The sequence below is a fragment of the Arctopsyche grandis genome, chromosome 3 (assembly GCF_051622035.1).
Source record: "Arctopsyche grandis isolate Sample6627 chromosome 3, ASM5162203v2, whole genome shotgun sequence".
NCBI lineage: Eukaryota > Metazoa > Arthropoda > Insecta > Trichoptera > Hydropsychidae > Arctopsyche > Arctopsyche grandis.
In genome coordinates this window covers 17,991,803-18,014,389 of record NC_135357.1, presented here as the reverse complement: position 1 = coordinate 18,014,389, position 22,587 = coordinate 17,991,803, and the positions used below count along the sequence as shown (strand labels likewise).

Genomic DNA, 22,587 nt, shown 5'->3' with positions numbered 1-22,587 from the left:
TGAGTTTTTATGAAATATAAAAAAACCCATCATATTTGTTAATTAGCATTTGATTTTTATATAAATATTTGAACTACCAATATTAGGATACATATTTTTTTTTAAATTAGGGGGTCGTAAAAATTAAACACCGACCTGGTACTTTTTTATTTATCACTACACACACCACTGATTATAGGTATATGTGATAATTTATATACAAGAAAATAGTCTCACTTCGTTGAGAAATATATAATATAATAAATTGTTTTGGAGGCAAATACAAAAGTAATAAAAACCCAAATTTCGTCAGATGATAAAATCGACAGTGAAATAAGAAGAGGCTAGTAAAAAAAATAAAAAAGGCTCTTAATATTATTTTATTTATGTTTACTAATATTTTTATTTTATTTCATTATACATATTTACATACATTTCTGACACAGGCGCCGTGACAGGTTGCCCCAAGGTGACACCGTTTAGTACTTATGTCAATTTTTTGTATGTGTTACACCGAATCCGTGAAATTGTCTATTACACGCATTCGGCAAGAGAATTGCCGAATGCGTGAAAAATGCAAGCACGTTGCCCAGTTCACGGATTCGGCAAATTCTTTGGCGAATGCGTGTATTCGGCATGAATTTGTCTGCTCAAAGCGTGGAGTCGGCAAATAGACAGCAGCGCTCCGGTGTTGTTTTTTAGAACTGGACAGTGTGGACAAGTGTCAAAGTGACAGCTGAATAAGGATGTTTAATTTAGTTTAATTTACATATTATTATGTATAATATGACTACAAAAATATGTTTCGATCATCTCATATAACTTATACATAAATTAATGCTATTTTTATACATTTTGATCAATATTTTAACAGTTGGAATTTTATACCTTGTGAAGAATCAGTATTATATTATAAATATTTAATTTTATTACACATGTCCCAGAACATGGCTCTAGCCTACACCGACCAGACCAATTGTACATATGAAAATATGAGCGGCTAAGAAATGACCCGGTGTGAAACGCTGTATCTAACTGCATACGTTTCTCCGGAGCCGGAGATGCATTTGTCTTGAGGATCAAAACAGCCCCGCATGACTTCGGCTTTGGAACATTTTGTATTTTAACAATCTCGTAGTCACCTCTCACTCATTGGTTCAAACTAAAATACAAAAATTGTTTCGACAAGGGACTATTACAGAAAAACACTCTTTGAAGTCTTTGAGAATGGGCTAAAAATGTACCCTAAATTTAAACAATTAGTCACTAACGTTTCTTTTACACAAACATACAGTGGAACTAACTGTGTGTTCATACATAGTACATAATTTTTACATGATATAAATTAACATTAAAAATTTCAACAATTTTTTCAACTTTTCCCACCGTCACAGATAGAATTTGCTCAAATTTAAATTTGGCGCATTTTACAGGAGTTGTTACAGTGTAAAATACAAAATGTTAAAATACAAAGACTAAAATACAAAAGATTGTTAAAATACAAAATGTTCCAAAGCCGAAGTCATGCAGGGCTGTTTTGATCCTCAAGACAAATGCATCTCCGGCTCCGGAGAAACGTATGCAGTTAGATACAGCGTTTCACACCGGGTGATTTCTTAGCCGCTCATATTTTCATATGTACAATTGGTCTGGTCGGTGTAGGCTAGAGCCATGTTCTGGGACATGTGTAATAAAATTAAATATTTGTAATATAATACTGATTCTTCACAAGGTATAAAATTCCAACTGTTAAAATATTGATCAAAATGTATAAAAATAGCATTAATTTATGTATAAGTTATATGAGATGATCGAAACATATTTTTGTAGTCATATTATACATAATAATATGTAAATTAAACTAAATTAAACATCCTTATTCAGCTGTCACTTTGACACTTGGTTATAATATAACACGCTGTCCAGGTCACGCATTCGGCAAAGAATTTGCCGAATCCGTGAACTGGGCAACGTGCTTGCATTTTCCACGCGTTCGACAATTCTCTTGCCGAATGCGTGTAATAGACAATTTCACGGATTCGGTGTAACATATGCAAGTACTAATAAATTATTATTAATAATACAGTTATTATTATACACCTAGTGTTATGCCCGTTGATTTCAACGGGTGGTATCAGATAGTAATTGATACACAAATTAAAATAAAGTAATATGTTTTAATATTTATGTAAATATAGTGTAAGGTAAATTGTAGGCACGCGCGCCTTTAATCGTAAAAATTCAAGCGCTCATTAAACGCTACCCGTTCGCCCGCGTCGTAATGATGAATTAATGTGTGTGCGTGCCTTCGTGGATGTGTATACGCTCCGCGCATCTAACGCTTACGTCACCAATTTCAACGCAAGTGCTCAATATCAGGAGCATATGTCAGACACTCAGGTCCCTGGAAGCCCACTTCCCCGTTACCCCATTTCACCGCTACCCCGCGTTTCCTTGACACGATCGATCGTCACGCCACATCCCTATGCATAACGTAGGAGTATACAAAATGTGTTATTTGAAATCTCCATGCTTCTCGAAACGTTCGCCACATACCCACAAACATACATACATCACGTCCGTTTTTATATACATATATTCTTATTATACAATAGCGTCATCTGTGGTAATTTATTTTTATTTTTTATATATTTTTATATAAAAATATGCATTTTTTTTAAACCAGTCTAAATATGATATCATGCCATATTATATTTTTTATACATATGTAAATATGTACATATGCATATACCAAGAAGGCCTAACAGGTAAACCCCAATGCCCCTTCTTGGCTAATTATACACATCGATAAATAATTTATACAGTAATTTCACAGAGCATCATAAAGACATCTATGAGTAAATTTATAAATCAGCAAATTCAAGATGCTGAAAACTTTGCGAGAAATACATTTGTGGAACCGTTTCAATGAAAGTCAGATAAATTGGCAAACTCGGATAGGAAACGATCGACCTAGAGCCACATATCCAAGATCTGGCCTGCAGCACGATTGAACCCGTGGCCACTCAGTTGAAAGCATTACACGCTCCACTGATCTATGCTGCTAGTTGATAATATGAACACGATAAACCAATTAAGTAGCTAAATTGCAATTTCATTAATAAACTAGATATGAAATTTCAATTCAATAAATCAAAGGATTTCTGAGAAAAACAACAAACGTAATTCGGTAACTGATACTAAGTTTCAGTTCGATAGGATTAACGGTGTTCAAAAAATCCCCAAAATACACAGACACACACACATTTTTTTAGATCAAGAAAACGTAATCAGTAATCGATTCTGAGTTCGAATCAGTCAAAATCTCGAGTTCGAATTTTCGCATGATCACAAAACTTCATCTATTGTAAAAAGGGTGCATGGTAAACGGTACATACTCACTTAATTTACGCGAGCAGGATACAACAGGAACAAGAGGAACAGGCTTTTCGTCCCGTATTAATGTGCGCGCGCAGAATACGGAAGGAAAAGCCTGTTCCTCTTGTTCCTGTTGTATCCTGCTCGCGCAAATTAAGTGAGTATGTACCGTTTACCATTTACCTTTTTTTTATTTTTCGACTTAAGTAAGATCTTTCGATTTTCGATCTTTGCCTTCCGATATTTGCATTTTCGGGCGTTTCACATTCGGGTCCGTGAGGTAGATCCGTCCAATATATAGGTATACTGTAGTCATTGAAATGTAGTTTGGAATTTGTAGGGAAAGTCAAATTTAGGCGAAAACTTTCGCCAAACAAAACCAATTACAGCCGTATAGGTACATACATATGTTGATACGAATCTAATCCAAACGGTTCATTTTCTCTGGCATCTGATTTAACGATGTCTTCTTAGTACGCAGTCTTATAAGGATTGCTTCAAGGAAACGATCGCACCATGTACAAAAGTCGATGTGCTGTAAAGCAAAATGCTTACTGGGCGGGGAGCTTTCTCGAGCAAGATATACATATACCTACGGGATATTTTATTATGCATTGCACCTACATACATATATAGTACATCTTAAAATTTAATAATAATATTATATATTTGTATTTATGTGTTGTTTAAGCATTTATGATAGTCAATTTATATATTACTAGTGCTATGCCCGATGAAATATCATCGCATGGGCTATGCCATATTAAATTATGCACTAAAAAATATATAATAAAGAAATAAATACCGGTCAAAATCGAAGTAGAAATTGGATTCGAAATGGAATTGAAATATGAATCGGGAATCGGAATTAAAATCGGAACTGAAATTGAAATTAAATATATATTATATAATATAATAGATAAGTAACAGTGGCGTGCCGTCCATGGATGCTTTAGATGCTGCGCATCCCTTTAAATTTACATCAAAAATATTTTCATACCGTTTGTTTTCTGAATTTCTTAGTTTCATTTCTCTTCCATTTATTTTTGATTACGTGAGTATGATATGTATGTATGTACATATATACAATCTTTTGTCGAATCCAAAATTGACATAAACATCCCCAAACGTAGATTGATATTTCGTACGTTATGTCCTAAGTTATTTACTTTTATTCTTTTATTGTAATTTATTACGTCCCTCCCTTTCATCTTTTTGTCGCTTGTACCAGTCTGGTTTTCAGGCCGTCAAATGTAGTTCGGCGTGTTTGATAGTCATTTATAAATAGCGTTAGGTGTCCAGAGGGCTTCTCAAACCTCTCCGCCTGCTCACACTTACATGATAAATTCTATTATTATACATATACACTGAAGTAATGGTACACTTATTTATAATTAGCATTTTCAATATGAAATTTTAATGAAAAAACAACCCTTTACCCTTATCTGAAACCAGTTTGCTTTCATTGAAATTTCAACGTGAATGTTAAATTAGCCCACGTAACGCGTACATACACACATATTCCATCAGATATAAATATCACGATAGATTTTATGTTTTGTGTTTTTTTAAGGAAAATTTTTAACAAATTTGTTAAAAATACAGAATGCTTAAATTTCTGTGTAATACGTTCATACAATATTAACAACACCTACTTTGTCTAAAGCGAAATATTAACATTCCATTTCAAATTTAATATGAAATAAAATTCGAATCAATACTCACCCTATTTATGATATCGTCTATGCATAATCTTGAATTCTAATTAATCAATCAAACACAAAAAAAATATATTACAATATCTACGATTTCATATGCACATATACTCATATATTATTATATATTTGACTAATCAAAATTCATTAATCCGACATGTACATACATAGATATAATCTGAAATTACATTTCCCAATTTGGTTTTTTACGATATTATACATACATATGTATATGTTATATATTTTCTTTACATTCGTATAAGAATAACGTCAAGAAATCGATTTTGAAAAGTGTATCAAAAATGTATTTATTTTTTTGGGTTATGAGATTATTGTTCGTGTCGGGTATGATTTCCACGTACCTATTGCTTATAAATCGGCTCATTTACATATTCACTCAAAGAGTATGAATTCGTGCTGAAATTTAAACAAGTAATATTGAACACGCTACACGAAAAAATAAATAATTTCATCTTGGATGAAGGTGAATTTCTACCGACTTGAAATAATGTCGACTTACGACCTACCTTTGCCCGATCATGCCTAACGTACCGATGATTAATATTGTCGAATTTTTTTATATGAAATTCATTTCTCATATATGTATGTATTTTTAAAATATGATAACAATATGTGTAGTTGGATACGTACGAATGATTTCGTCTGAAGTTTTCACAAACAATAAGAGAGCTTTTCTATCGCGTCCATTATTCGAACGACACTCTCACGGTTTGTTTGACAGTGAAAAATTCCTACAAATGAGCATAATTCACGTCCCGTGAGTGCTCAGACCTCTGCGTCCCTTTGGACCCCCGCCTCAAGGGTCTGAAGGTGTTTCAACACAGGCTGCTTAAAAAATTGCCCTAATTTCTTACGAGAGCCCGAATAAGGTTTTTTTAAGATAAAGTGCCAATTATGACATGAAATCTACCAGTAAAAATATTTATAAAACTATATTTTTGATGTGAATATACATTTGTATATACGAGGTAGAATATATTGCATAAGTGAGTGAATTAATAAAGCCGCTTTTTTTCCGAGGGTGACAACTGAAACTTTTCCCTAAACTTTTTAGACCTTTAAACTTCTGGGTCGAATTGTGTTAATATTAAAGGGTCAACAATGTAACTCTCAACGAAAAAAAAATTAACAAACATTGTCTCTGAAAAACAAAAGTGGAAAACCGCACAAAAACTCTTTTTTTTCGTGAAACAATTGAATAAATTAACGACGGCTGAAATTGTGGAAAATCAATTCGATCTGCTTTATTGCATAAATTATTATTTATTTCATTTCGTTTTAAATTAAAATATTGTCATATATTAAAAATAATTTTCAATTTAACATACTGAAAATTTATTTTAACGGCTGCTGAATTTTTGGTCAGTAAGTCAATAACTAGATATATGCAGGGCTTTTTTTTCCTTGAGAACACAAGGAACGCCGTTCCGGCACATATCTACTTTCCTCGTTATTTTTAATGTTTCAAAAGCAATTAGTTAAAACAATATTCGTGCGTATTTACAATCCATATTTATATAAGTGGCCAAAAGTGTACATATATATAGTAAATTCATGGAGTAAAACAAAAGAGTTGATTGTAGTGTACTTTAATATGGCATTTTACTTAATTCAACCAAGACAGTCGATTGTCTCGACATTATATACCAGGTCTTGTAAATATTCTATTGATGACAGTCTAATTTATATTCTAAAAAGTCTTTTCTATGAAATTAACGTTATAAAGATTATTGATGCGAATCAAAAATTGCGAAAAAAACAAAAACGACCTCTCTACTGGTTAACAATGACTTAACCAGCTACATATGTACATTGTTTGTACATACATATGTACATACATGGATCTACTCCGTTTCACTGACTTGAAATTTATCGACTTTTTGGTGTATCTTGTCGTCGAGTTTCCACGTATACGTTTTTTTTACATAATAAATTACTCTTTTTATTTTTTTTATTTATTTAAATGTATTTTTAAATTAGCTAAATAGCTAAAATTATGTAAATAAATGTTTTATTCGTTTCTCGAAATAGATAAACGTGGACTTAAATCAATTATAACAGCTCATATATGTGTGTAAACTGATCGCTTATTTCATTTTCTGACTATTTACATATATTGTAGCTATTGACAATTTATTTATTGATGTGATTTTTTATTATAACAACTGATCAAAATCATTTAAAGTGACAGAACAATTAAATAAAGGTCTTTTTACCTATTAAAATATACATACATACATATATTCATAATTCTATCTTCTATAATTGTTAATATACTACAACTTATTTGATTTTAGGTATGGATATTCGGCGACGTGTGGTGCTCGGTTTGGCTGGCCGTGGACGTGTGGATGTGCACAGCATCCATTCTCAACCTTTGTGCCATCTCTTTGGATAGATATGTGGCAGTAGCCAGACCTGTGAGATACCCAAGCCTCATGAGCAGAAAAAGAGCGAAAGCCCTGATAGCCGGACTGTGGGTTTTGTCATTCGTCATCTGCTTCCCGCCATTGGTCGGTTGGAAAGACCGCGAGGTACGAATATTTAATAAAATATTTTATTACATAATATCGACAGTTTAATTTTTATCCATTTGGACAGATCCGATCTAATATCGCGTCGGTTTCCGCCCCGTGCGTGTCCAGATATCCGTTTTTTCCGTCAATCTTAGCACATCTCATACATTTTCTTTTTCGCTCTCGTTTTATTTTTTTGCTTACCATGCTCTCGCAATCCATCAACCTGTCTAAAATAGTTCGGTCCATCATAACATATTAATTTTCATCCCAACTGCTCCTGCGCCGTTAACTATTTGATACTTACCGACAAACTTCTTCAATATGAATATTAAAATATACATGAATGTAATTAAATATGTGCATACATACATTAAGTATTTCTGTTATAGTTTTTTCTGTTATATTATAAGTGTTTATTAGTGGAGCTTTGAAAGTTATGCTATTTTCACACATACATACATATGTATCAGTTTATATTATACACATATTTATGTACAGTGCCTGGATTTCATGGATTCTCATAGCTCGGTTTTAATTAAAATCATACAAACATACCACACGCAAATGAGCTGACACTACTTAAACGCGTACATACATTTGTATGTATATGTATGAAATACATATGCTTTCATTTGCGAAAAGTTTCCGCTACTCCAACATATTATCATAAAACACAATGTCAATATTTTCTATTTCAAATTTTATTAAATTCCGTCTTGAACAAAAATAATGGATTCTTGGATAATGGATAATATTCTTGTTCTTGGAGATTCCTAAACTAATGGATTTAATATTCAAATTCTTGGAGATCCCTAAAGAAATAAAAATGAACTGTATTTCTAACTTCGTTTAAGATTAATGTTTGAAACAGGCGTCGGCAACCTTTTTTGGCTACGGGTCAAAATCAACCAACAAGTGATTATAAAGAAGATGTTTCGGGTCTGTGGGTATTTTCATTTTAAAACAGTATTTTAGTAAATAATAAGATAAATTTTATTGAAAAAATAATTATGTACAATATTTGAACTTTTGTGAATATTTTATATTCAAAACGATAAAAATTCTAACCGAACTTCAAAAATCACTGAAAATAGATACATTATTCAGAAATCACTTCGGCGTAACATAAAATTGATGTTCGGTCAATAGTCCGCGCACGAATTCATATCTTTATATATATAATAACGCAATTCTGTGTGTCTGTGTGCGATAACGATCGCCGTACTATAATAGTCATTTTGATTCGACATATGTACGTCACAGCAAAATCACTGCCAACGAAACGTACAATATAATACGAACATATGTAATTAACAATCGAAAATTTATTTAATTAATTAATTTATTTATTTATTTGCCTATTGGTGTTTTTTATGTATGTAGGTAGGTAGGAAGTTTTTATGATTTTTTTCATTTTAACAACTAAATATAAACATTAAATTAAATATGTATATTTAAAAGTTATTTGAAAAAATACACAGGACCGACACATTTCTTTTATTTATTTTTTAATTAATAGGTTAATATGCCATAACCCACGCGATGATATTTCATCGGGCACAACACTAATGAGAATATGATTATCTTCCGTTTGTAATAATCGTAATCTTTAAACCTTAAAATGTTGGTGATACATGATTTTGTTAATAATATTTGAGCCGAAAATATCGTATGAATTGTAGTAAAAAAGTTTGATTAATATATCGAAATAAAATGGACGTAATTCCCGTTTATATGAAACAACGTTTTGCATATGTCGTAGAAAATCTTATCCATATTTTCATTTCGTATTGAAGAACATATAAAAAAGTTTCTTTTCCTTACGTATTGGCGAAACTCTCGAGTTCAAGCGTAATGGTAGTTATTTACATCGACGAACGTCACTTACTTTCGCATTTGAGCATCCCAATAAAATAGCGTGATGAAGTGGATATAAATAGAAGTTTCCCGAACATAAATTTCCAGAAGGTTTTCGAGGAAACGCTCCTGTGGGACCGAAAAAAGATATATCAATAGGGACAGAATGGCGGCATGTAAATGGAAAATGGTCCGCGCAAAATTTTTTCCAAGCTCGAACCCCGCTAAAGGGCTAGCAACAGGTTTATCTATAATACATATACCACATACCAAATGATATGTAGGCTTTAAACTTGGAGAATTTTTCACGATATCACTTCTAAAATAACACTTTGCGGACACACTTTTTTGTGTTTCTAATAAAATAAAGTGCTTTTTATTGTTTCGTTCGGCATCTGATCCCTTCAACGTGAGCATATCTCTATATGCATACGTATGTATGTACATACATATGTACATACATATGTGTGTACGCTTTTCAGCAAACAAAGCACACCTCAGTGGCCTCGTATAGAGGAATGTGGTGAAGGAGATACGATCTCCCCTGGGACTTAGTTGTTACTCTTTTCCTCTATACAACAAGGTTTTCAATTATCCAAAAGGATAAAATAGAGGATGGGGGGAGGGAAGTTCTCAAAAAGGTAGAAGTCGGAAATCAAATATTTATTTTCTTCAAAGCCCGGCCCGGTTCACTTACAAATATTTTTTTATTGTTATCGAATGTGTAACAACTAACTATGTACATATATGCCTGTACATCAATTATTATTTGTGAACGCTAAAAACATTATGTGTATTATATAACACGTTTGCGCTTTGAAAATACATGAAAGAACATCCCTCTGTATTTAATACAAAATTTAATTTATTCGTTCATTAATTTTGAAATTTAATATCAATCCATTTATTTTGAACGTTAGCGATAAAACTGGTCATTTATGTATGTAGATACTAGATTCGTAGATTCATTCATGCATTGATACTTCGTAAAGCGCCTTTTCTTTTAAGTTGTATTAATAATAAAGTCAATTATTTTCAACCCTTAATCATTTCTGTCTTTGATAACTGATATATACAGAATTTATAATTCGTGGAAAGGTCGACTAAGCAACGGTTGATGGACTTTTAGCCGGATGGACACTTGGCCGACGGACACTAGGCCGATGCACGCTTAGCCGAATGGACATTAAGCCGACGGACATTTGGCCGAACGGACACTTAGCCGAGTGAAATTTTAAATTTTTTAAATTATATTATATTTATGTATTAAGTAAATAGCAGGCGATAAAAATGATGTTTAAAGCACTAAATGAGCACTAAACATTTTATATTATTCTTCACGAGTTTTTTGTGATATGGAACGTCTTTTTCAATGTAATTTGTTTCTAAATTCAAAAAATTTCTGTTTTTGAAGCGCTCTATCTCAATGCTACTCAAACTTTTTCGGTAAATACCGCTTGGTATTATCTTTTTTCATCATCATCATAATTCACAGCTATTCGCCATCCACGGCTGATTAGAAATAAATTAAAGCATTTAAAATGTCTTTCCAGCTAAATGTCGGTTCAAGAAAATGTCTGTCGGCCTAATTTCCATTGGGCAAAATGTGCGTTCGGCCAAGGTCCGTCGGCCAAGTGTCCATTTGGGCAAAGGTCCACGCAGGCTAAGCCATAGCACGGGAATTAATTAGTATATAGCCCAATTGGATAATTTAATCCCCAAGTTAGTTTTCCAAAATCGAGACCTGTTAAAATCTGTTTTTTTAGCCCGAAAAAGTTAATTTCATACAATTTTATCAAAATCCTTCAGCTTGTTTTCAGAATAAAATTTACATACATGTATTATTCGAACCGTTTTAAAGGTTAATAAAATTGAGCCATAAAACATTAAACATAAGGCCAGCCTCTCCCCCATCAACGAATATAGTCAGATATACGTATATATATAAAATTGAATGTTTCTCTGTCTGTCTGTCTGTCTCGAATAGGCTTCTAAACCACTGAACCAATTACGATGGAACTTTCAGAGTTTGTTGTATGCATGTCCGGGAAGATCACTTTGAAAAAAAAACAGGAAAAAACCTCTTAACAATAATTCTCGTAATTACGATTTTATCGACGCGAAACTATGTAGCGCCAGTGTGTAGTTAAGGAAATGTGTACGTTGGTAACCAACTTGCGCGCACGCATGCCAACCTTATTATTACCTTACATTACGTACCACTCATAAAAATCCTACATATATATAAAAATCAATGTTTGTCTGTCTGTTACGTATGCGTTCCTATACTTAACTATAATTTAATTTGATTATTAAGTATTAATTTGAAACTGAAGCATTCACTTATCGAAACGCATCGAGACACGGGAACGAGAACGGGAAGTGCATGTGTTATTGTACGATAGAACGATGGAACTTTCAGGATTTATTGTATGCATATTGGAAGCTTACTGTGAAAAAAATCGGCCAGAAACGGGAACGGAAACGGGAAAAACGGGAATGAGTGGCATTGCAACGCAATTATTTCAATTTTTTTCTCGTTGCGACATTAAAATAAACAAATAATTGAATGATTTAAAATGTGTTCGCTGCTTGTGTTTTTCCGATAAATGGAAACGGGAACGGGAAATCTGTTTATTTAGTTAGTCTCACACAAATTCAGTTGAATTTATTGAAATGCACCGAATGTGATGATGTTTTGAAATATTTCCCAGTTATTAATTAATCAGCAACTCCCTCGAGCACGACGAGCTTTTGTCGAAGAGCACCACTCGCGCGATAAAAGCTCAGATTGAATGAAGCTTTTATGCACCCACCGCAAAGAGATGCAAATAAAAAAATACATATACACATACACACACGCATACCGAACAATAAATAACAGTGGTAGGCAAATTCTTCTCTCTCCGGACGAGCTTCTTCGGCAACCGCATCCGTCTCGCCTGATATTTTATTCATCGGGACACTATGTAATAAAGGAAAACATTGCGTTGAAAATATCGCGAGATTTGTGCGCGCTCCCTAACAAATGAAAAACTTCTGTTTTTCTTTCCATCTTCTGCCCCCCCCCCCCTACTACCTGACGCCTACCTCGTCAACAGCTCAGATACGAAGTAGCTGGTAGGTAGACAGATGAGGGCTTTATAATTCGTGTCAGTGTACGGCATCAGTGACTTTCAACTGATGAATCGTGACCTAGATCTAAAGCCAAGCCGCTGATAAAATGAATTTTTTTCAAAGATAACTTCAAGAGCCACTTTGCTTCGGTGATTTTCCGTAATCTCGTTTGACTCAATTAGTACCTTTAATAGTCTTCATAATTTTGATAATTTAATCATTACATAATCTTATACTCGTATTAATTACATTCTCAAATGGTAAGATACCATTTAATTTATATTTCGCACATAAAAAATAAACTTACCGTGATTGTAAGTCGTAAAATACACTACGTGAGATTTTCTTAAGAATGTTTATTCGGGCATTGTGTCTGGCTATGTGTCTCAGTCGTCTTGCGCATTCCTTTTCACGTCCCCTGTACATAGGGGTGAGTGCGTGACGTGTCACGAAGCGTTTATTGTATTTTTAATACGCAATTTGGGACTTTTGTGTGCCGCTTTGTGTCATTTGTTCGGGACAAAGCCGTTACCGCAAAAATCTCGTCACGCACCCGATTAAAGGTTTTTAATGTGAAATTACTTATAACATATTTATACGACATTATACCACGTGTTTTAAGTAATATAAAAAAATTTTATGCCACATGTAATTTTTTTAATATAAATTGCTTTAACATTATACATTTTTTGTTTGTTTACGTGTATTTTGAAATATACAAATATAATAGTATAACTCCACACTTTGAAATGTTAACAATGTAACTTTATTACATACATAAAATTCTGCTAGGTCTTCGAAATGTTATCGTCGAGTCGGAAGAAAATTAAAAAAAATAATAATAAGAAAATAGTAAAAGTAAAAAGAAAGGAGAACGAGTGAAAATGCCAGAGTTCGCACGTTTTCAGTGCCAAATTCGCTCGGGAATATTTCAACGTCAAAAGGGGGAGCCGTATTTTTCTTATCTTTTAGGCTCGAACAAATGTCATCATATTTTTTTCAAATATTTCATCCCTATCAATTCCACCAAAACGAAATACTCAAGTTGACGTCTGTAACGGAGATCATGCGCCCTGCTAATTTCCATTGTCAATACGAGACCGATTCGAAATCCATTTAACGTAATCCACTTCTGAAAAGCGCCATTCAATTCACACCCTTCGCTATAATAAAAAAATCATACCCATTCTAAAGGCATTATATTTAAGAAATTATATACATGTACGTATACATGCATAGTAGAATAAATGTACATATACATATATGTATATATTTATATTTCATATTTTTTCCTTTGTATGTGTGTGTTTTTTTTTTTCATTATATTGCAAATTGGCAAATTGTGCTTGAAATGTTTCTCTTTGCCGTTTATGCTTTTATCTCGTCGTTTTATAACTACTCTTCAAACCGTTCCACTAAAATGTTTTTATAGGATACTCTCAAATAAAACCACCGTTTAACTGAGGTACAAATAAATGCTTCTAATAAAAATAACGCTAAAATTTAATCAAATTTACCACACTTTACACTTACATCAAGTCGTTTCATTGAAATATTATTTCATATTATGGGCAATTTATTTTATAGTTTTAATGTATAATATTTTTTTCTAGATATACTAACATTCGGGTGTGTATTTATTTGGTCAGTAACTTTAAACGCCTTTGGTCAATTTAATCAAATGTTTTATTTTGACAGTTTATTTGTAATATGTCATATGAATCTCTGTTGTGCTATTACACATAATGATATGGTTTTTATAACCTTTTATTATTATCACTGACTATGTTCACATGGCGTAATTTTTATTTGATTGTATACATACATATTATATATACAAGGTGCTATGAAGCTAAGTGCATGGAATTAAAGGGATGATAGCTCATATTATAATACAAGACATTCCCTACTATGTATTCTGTCATTTGATTTTTTTATTGTGTATAATTTGTTTTATTCTTGTTTTCCTTATGTTCATTTTTATTACTAGCCTCTTCTTACTTCGCTTTCGATTTTTACGTCTGATTTCGCTGGACAAAATTTGGGTTCTTATCCGATCGTTTTCAAACCTTGCCATTTTGCTCGGTTTGGTCATCAATATATGTGGAAATCAAGTCCGCCATTACGATGGTGAAAAATAATCGTAATAGACACGTTTGAAAATACTCCATTATATTTCTCAGTGACGTTTATTGTCCACATTACCGAATTTATCCATACTATTCCGATCGTTTTTTCCCTTTTCGATTTTAATTGTTTGAACACCTATAACTTTTTCTTTTTTCACTCTATATTTTATAAAATTTGCTTTACTACGTACTTTTTTTTGTATTTTTTTATCATTTTTTTCTCTTGTTTTCTTATGTAGGGCATTGTGGCGCATTACAATATTCCTGTAATGCCACAATGGTCCAAAACTATAAATAAATATTATTTAGAACAATTTGAGCTACTGTTTAATTCTAAAATTACTAGCCAACTTTAATTTATAATCAGCAACACGGACTAGTAGTTAGCATATCTTCGTTCGAGTCACACTGGTTGCTGCTGGCCAGACCTTGGTTTGTGACCAGGTCGATCGTTTCCTATCAGATTTTGCCAATTTTTTTCTGATTTTCATTAAAAAGATTCCTGCAAAATTAGCTTTCCCTCACCATTTCTCTCCCAAAATCTCTTAAATAATATTATATTATATCTCAAGGTTCGACGGGTTTCTCTCCATAGATGTCTCTGTGGATGATTATTGTATAAAAATTCGTATTGTTGTATAAATATTTGTTGATTGTATTTTATACGATGTTTGCCAGGCACTTTGTTATGTTTGACCATAGATGTCACGTGTAATTTCGAATTATGTATTTATATATAAGTCGGTGTGTTTCTTGATATGTATAGTACACTCGTCGCACTGGAGCGATCTGTAATGACGAGTGTACATATATTGATTGAATAAAATAAAATAAAATAACTGACCTAAATTCATTTGTCACATATGCATATGTACATCTATATACATATATAAAAAATCAATGTTTGTCTGTCTGTCTGTTTCGAATAATTCTACTAAACCACTGAACCGATTACGGTAGAACTTTCAGGATTTGTTGTATACTTATCCGGGAAGATTACTGTGAAAAAAACGGAATAAAACATCTTAATAATAATATTCGTAATTATGATTTCATCGACGCGAAAGTATGAAGCGCCAGTGTGTAGTTAAGGAAATGTTAACGTTGGTAACGGACTTGCACTCACGCATGTCAACGTAAAAATACATTACGTACCACCACTCATAACAATCCTACATATGTATATAAATCAATGTTTGTCTGTCTGTTACGTATGCGTTCCTATACTTTACTATGATTAGATTTGATTATCAAGTATTAATTTGAAACTGAAACATTCACTTATCGAAACGCATCGAGAAACGGGAACGGGAACGGGAATTGCATGCGTTATTGTACGATGGAACGATGGAACTTTCAGGATTTATTATATGCATGTCCGGGAAGCTTACTGTGAAAAAAATCGGCCAAAAACGGGAACGGAAACGGGAAAAACGGGAATGAGTGGCATTGCAACGCATTAATTTCAAATGTTTTCGCGTCGCGACATGCGTTGTTAGGGTAAAATAAACAAATAATCGAATAATTTCAAATGTGTACGCTGCCTGCGTTTTTCCGACAAAGGGGAACGAGAACGAGAACGGGAACGGGAACGGGAACGAGAACAGGAATGGGAACGGGAATTGCATGCGTAATTGTGACATTGCAACGCATGCCGGGTTCAACTAGTATGTTATAAATTCAACCCGCATATTTGTAATATTATTTGAAATAATCTATTTCAAAGAAATATTAAGTAGAAATATAATTTTCCAGCTGAAAATTGAGTTCAGATTATGAGTGATACAACCAACTCGCATACTACATATAATTGAAACCCGCAAAACGCTTACCAATATCGTGGACTCAGACCATAGATATGCCATCAAATCACACATCCACATAAACTTTAGAGCAGTGCAATTGTTATCCTTTGGTTTTGGAGTTTTGCACCGCATTTAGTTGAGTATTAATAATTAGCAAAGGAGTCGTTAAGTGCGCGCGCCAGTTATCTCTGTTAACGGCCGCTTGACAATCCTAACGAAGCCGTTAATTCGCAGCCAGTCGTCGGAAAGCTCGGATTAGCTTTCGCCCCATGTGGATCCCGGCACACCGCACACAAAACACACAGATGTATTGTATAATAAGGTACATATTATGTTTTATATTTGTATGTATGTACATATGTAAATGTACGAAGACCGAAGTTGCGAAGAAAGCGCACATGCACGCAGTAATGTAACATATCTCGCGCAAACGACAAACTTTAAAACGAGGGTCTCGGCATATACGCGTATAAACGTTCTTCTCAACGACACAAATATTAGATTAAAACTCGCGCCCCTCGCAGTGCCGTAAAATTAATACGGGAAAGACGTGATTTCGGTAATAAAAAACCGGCAGCAATTTCGCATACGTAATGCGAATGCGCAACGCAACTCACATCTGGTAAACACTCTAGTATGTATGTACATACATACGTACGTATTCAATCGTTTTATTTATATTTTAATTTTCTCTAGTCTAAATCGAAAGGCCTTCCGTTTGGAAGTTTAAAATAATTCCAGGGAATTTATTATCCGGCTTGAAATAATAACGTAACTTTTTTTAATTTAAGTTTATTATTTTATTTGAGTTTACGTTGTCTTTATGTAAAAGATGTAATTAAAAGCATTAGAATTCGTAGAAGCTTAAATTTTATGTTTGCTCATAATTTTACTTCATGCAGACAATACGTACAAAGTATAATACTTAAAAACATTATTAAAATAACAACAGAAAATACCAAATCTCAGTGCATATTTATTTATTTATTTTTACATACATAAATCATAATATGATAAAATATGTAAAAATTGCTGGCGTTTAGGTAAAGATTAAATATTTCGTGGGTTGCAGTGTATTAACTGGTTAAATTTTGATAATATTATATTATAATTGCAAGTATCTTATTATCGAGTTGATTAAAGCCATCACGCCAAATAATTTTACTTTATATAAATATATTTGATGTACAAAAACGATTTTAAATCTTATAAAATAACCAAATTTATGTATGTCAAATGATAAAATTTAATTTCGCTGTTTATTGTTTGAAAATTCTACTCAATATTTGAAGTAATATTTATGAATTTGTAATGCACTTAATTCAAAGTCAAATACAGCCAACGAATAAACCTTTAATATCGTCGATAGATTGCGATAGTTATGAACGAATTGCGACTATAAATCTATTTTACAACCCGTTGGAATTGTTCTGTGAAATCAATTTCTATTTTTTCAAGCGTCGAACGCTTTTCCTCCTCTTCGCTTCGCGTCAATTTTCCGCATAACGACCGGGAAACTCGCCGCGATACGATACGCAAACTCGATATTGAGAATATACATACACGCTACATGAAGCAAAACTTTACATTTTTTTCCTATTTTCGAAAAAAAAGTATTTTACCGACAACCGCAACGGTGAAATTGAATTTCGACTCGCTTATAGTACATAGATGTCGAAATTCGGTTATGGTGAGTGCATTCGGGTGCCAGGTGGCACTAATAGACGAAATCGATTATTTTCGCGATTTTGTCTGTTAACTTTGAAGCTACTTAGCACTGTTTAAATTATGCTAAAATTAACGGGTATTTTCACAAAAATACAATGCAAAAATTACGCGGCACGTTTGTGTAACGTTACGTTCGTTACAGATTGCCCGGCGTTGGCGATAATCAATTTTAGCCGCGCCACTAGACTTTAGACTAGCTTTACATAATTTTTGCATAATATATAGAAAATTTACATATTTAATAATAGTGTTCTAAAACTTATTTTGCGATGTCAAAATAAAAACGGAAAGTACATACATATTATGTGTAAATAAAAATATCAATTTGCATTTTGGTGTTTGTATTTTCACCGCATATAAACAGTCACATTTAAATTCCACGCAACCACTTACTATTTTTAAATGGCTCGTATTCCAAAATTATACCATTGATTACCTTCTAAATAAACAACATTACTTTATAATTAACTCTCTAGAGAACATATAGGACTTAAATATGTTATATTTGGAATTTAATAAACCGGCTCTGTTCGACATTAGTAGGGCAACATAATTTGAGGTCATTTATTAATTACATTTTGTAGGTAACTTTTAAATTAAATGTCAATAACTATACACGAATTTGATTAGTTTATTAATTAAATACAATATTTGGATTCAGCTGTAAAATAACCGTTATATATAAAATACTGACCAATCGATGTATATAAATGACTATTTATTGTAATAACTGACCACCTGTATACTGACCAGAACGTTTATTTTATCTACTGTCCATTTTTTTATAATGACCAAAAGCGTTTAAAGTTATTGAAGAATTAAATTTCTACATTGAAATGTCTTATGCCTTTTCGATGATTGTTAAAATGAAATTTGGAAAGCAATATGTACTGTAATTTTATTCGAAAGTTTCCCGAGAGATGGTTGTTATTGAGGTTCTTGTTAACAACGAGAAAGTTGGCAACTTTAAGCCTAAAGCCAAATCCACGGTAACAAATTGTATTAGCCCACGGGTACCTTATTACTGCGACTGCCATGTCAATTTTATTCTACAGTGACTACTTGACATTCCTAAATATTGAACGTGTCTCCTAGTTGTGTGAGCAAACAATTCGAATCCCAAATAGGGCACAAATTTAATTTAATTAATTTTGCGAAATACCTCGCATTTTATTTGCACGCTCCATTCGACTAATGACGTTGCCGTATTTCGCTTTAACGGGTTCTCCGTTGCATTCAGCGCGATAAAGGAACGCTTACAATGGACAGGGGAAAACTGTTTTTGCCAAACGAAAATCTCAATCTCTTTTACGGTTTAAAGGCTGTGTATCTGTGAAACAAATCCGGTGGGTAACTAAAGAATCTAAAAGCTTTTAAGTGGCCCTTACCTGTTTTTCGCGCAGACAAATAAATGCTTCTACGCATACGTAAACGTTTACACATTTATAAAAGGAGATTTATTGCATATATTTCACACATATTTGCATACATTACATATATCACATTGGTCGGAATTTTTCAAAATAAATAATAATTTAATATATCTGTAACAATATTCATTGAGTCTGCGTCTGACCAGGATACTCCAGTGTGAGAAACAGATTGGAGCGCATACAAAATAAATTTTTGAGGTACGTCAACGGTCATTTTGGGCTAAACTATGCATCGTATATGGATGCTTGTATAATTTATATCAGCATCTGCTTCCACTTGTTAAAAGGAGGGAGATAGGTGAGGTCTTACTATCTTTGAATATTCTAAAGGGCCGATTAACTGTCCTCAATTATTGAGCAAAATGTCTTTGCGAATACCAAATAGTGTATCCAGATATAATGAGCTCCTTTACATACCCAATGTCTGCTCAAATTATGGAAGAAATTCATTTGTATGGCGTGCCAGTTCCACCATAAATATAATTAATTCTGTTGTTTATAATCTTGATATTTTGAATGTGAGGACCAATTCAACTAAAATTATTATTGCGAATTTGTTTTTTAAGAGCTTTTATAATTAATATCGGTCAGAGTGGTGATAAATAAATAATTGAATTGTGATTCATTTTAATTATTTTACTTATTTTTTTGTGTTTTGTTTTATTTTAAAATTATTTTGTTGGCATATGGAAATATTATTATTATTTTTGATTGTGGCATTACAGGAGTCTCTAATGGGCTGCAATGGCCGATGAGATTAGAATGAGTACAGGGTTTAAAAAAAGAAATTCAATATATGTACATACAATATACAGACAAAAAGACATTTATACATAACCTTTTTCATTGTTATTATAAAAAAAAATTATCTACATAAATGTTATATTTTTTATAAATGGTTTATCTTTTAAATAATCATATTTAATATAGTAAATTTTTCGAAAAAAATATCAAAAATGCACTTTGTATACCTGTGTATACGTTATAATCAAAGTGTATTTACCAGTTGTAATATATTATGGCAAGAGCGGACCCAGAGCGCGCCGTTCATTGTTCAATTGTTGTAAATGCATTGTTAAATGGGTGTTGTAAATGCGGATAGAGACCGGGATTTACAATTTGTGGTCAGAATCATTCAATATGTATAATTCGGTATTCTGTTTGGAATACAAATTCCGTTTCTTTTATCTACTTTTTGAATTTGATTCACAGGACCTAGGCTTTCAATGCGGTATGAATTTGATGTATTTTATTGACTGTATTGCTTTTCATGAAATCGTCAATTAACTAGTAATTTAAGTCGCAAAGTCAGTTTTTTTTAATACATTCTTAGGGCTATCGTGATATAAAATTCTTTTCCATAATTCGTAATAGTACAAGTAATATTGACGCATTGTTGAATCATAAATCATTCTATAAAAAAATCTGAAATGTCAAAGCCAATCTATTATTACTGGGGAACTTCAGTCAAACTGTATTTCGCCTGTAGAAACATACTACATCTATTGGATATTTTGTATTCGAATAAGAATTATCTTAAATACCACATGAAATAAGTATATCACAACTGATACACTTTGATGGTAACGTAGACACATGAAAATAGTTGATAACAATATACATAAATATTTTACAATTAATATTTGTAATCAAACTGATCGTTTATGTACGTACATGAATCCAATGCGAAGCCACCTCAACAATAAGAAAAATGCTTGGTGATTACGCTATTTAAATTTTTGTGCATATGTACATAAATGTTGACATTGAGGATATGTATTATACATACATATATATGTTATATAACACATATGTATGTATGGCATATTGTACATATGTATGTATGTATATGGAACAAAATTACTGATATTTACTTAACACTTTCAATGCTGAACTAGAATCCATGCTATGCTGATATTTCATAAAATAGCTCTGTCTCACAAATGTTTTGACAGTGTGGAGGTTCTTGGAAGGCGCGTCCACCTGCATCTTGCATAAAGCACGCTATACAGTACCTATATTTATTCATTATTTTCGTAAAAAAAAAAACTTCTGGAAATTTTTTGTTCGTAGAAATAGCAAATAATATAACGATATTTAAAATTAATGACGTTGTCTGAAATAGATGTATGCCCAATGTTTTGTACCATCTTAAAGTTTTTCTCCTACATGGGTAGTAGGCTAACATCTGATCGTGGTAATAAACTCCCACCATAAATTTGTTATATTGAATTATCATATTGGGTTTTTCTACAACATTGCCTCGGCGATTGGTTATCTCTGTAGACACCCCATTAAATTCCGAGGAAATCGTCAAAATCTCTCGACGATCTTTCCATTTGGTAATGCATATTCCTTCTGGAGTATATTGCATCACGGATTCATTTTTTTTTTATTTTTTTATTTACAACCGCTATCGGATTATATTTCCGATTCGCCCTCAGTGTTCCAGTAACATAGGTTTTTTTTGTTTTAACAATGATTCCGTCAATGGAATACTGTTGTAATAGTTGTTCATAAACAGTGAATGGCCTTGTCCAGCTTTTTCCTCCATCAGTTTATGAACGACTTTATTGGTGTGGTCTTTGCCACCCAATTCTGTATCAGTAGAACCACCATATACAATAATTTTTAATGCTAGACCATTATATTGTTCCAACATGATATTTTCCAGGAATCGACTCACCATTATCGTGCAAGCAGGTAAATCGAAAAAAAATGGCATTTTTACATATAAAGTGATAGCATCATATTTGGATCACCCATTAGACATTTTAGTATATTCACTTACATTTACTAAGAGTAATATTTACTAAGCTTTTTGTATAAAAATATAATCACCAAAACATCTATATTTTTTGAATAAGTTAAAAAATAAACAGTAAATAACATTATAAAAAATTTAA

The 22,587-nt window shown here is 32.5% G+C and overlaps 1 protein-coding gene across 1 annotated transcript in view; it reads left to right on the top strand.

Moving 5' to 3' along the window:
• Oamb (Octopamine receptor in mushroom bodies) overlaps window positions 1-22,587 on the top strand; it is a 140,209-nt gene that overhangs the window by 84,151 nt on the left and 33,471 nt on the right. The window contains exon 4 of the mRNA XM_077446739.1: window positions 7,391-7,627. Within this exon, the coding sequence (XP_077302865.1) occupies window positions 7,391-7,627 (237 nt within the window). The remainder of the gene's footprint in view (window positions 1-7,390; window positions 7,628-22,587) is intronic.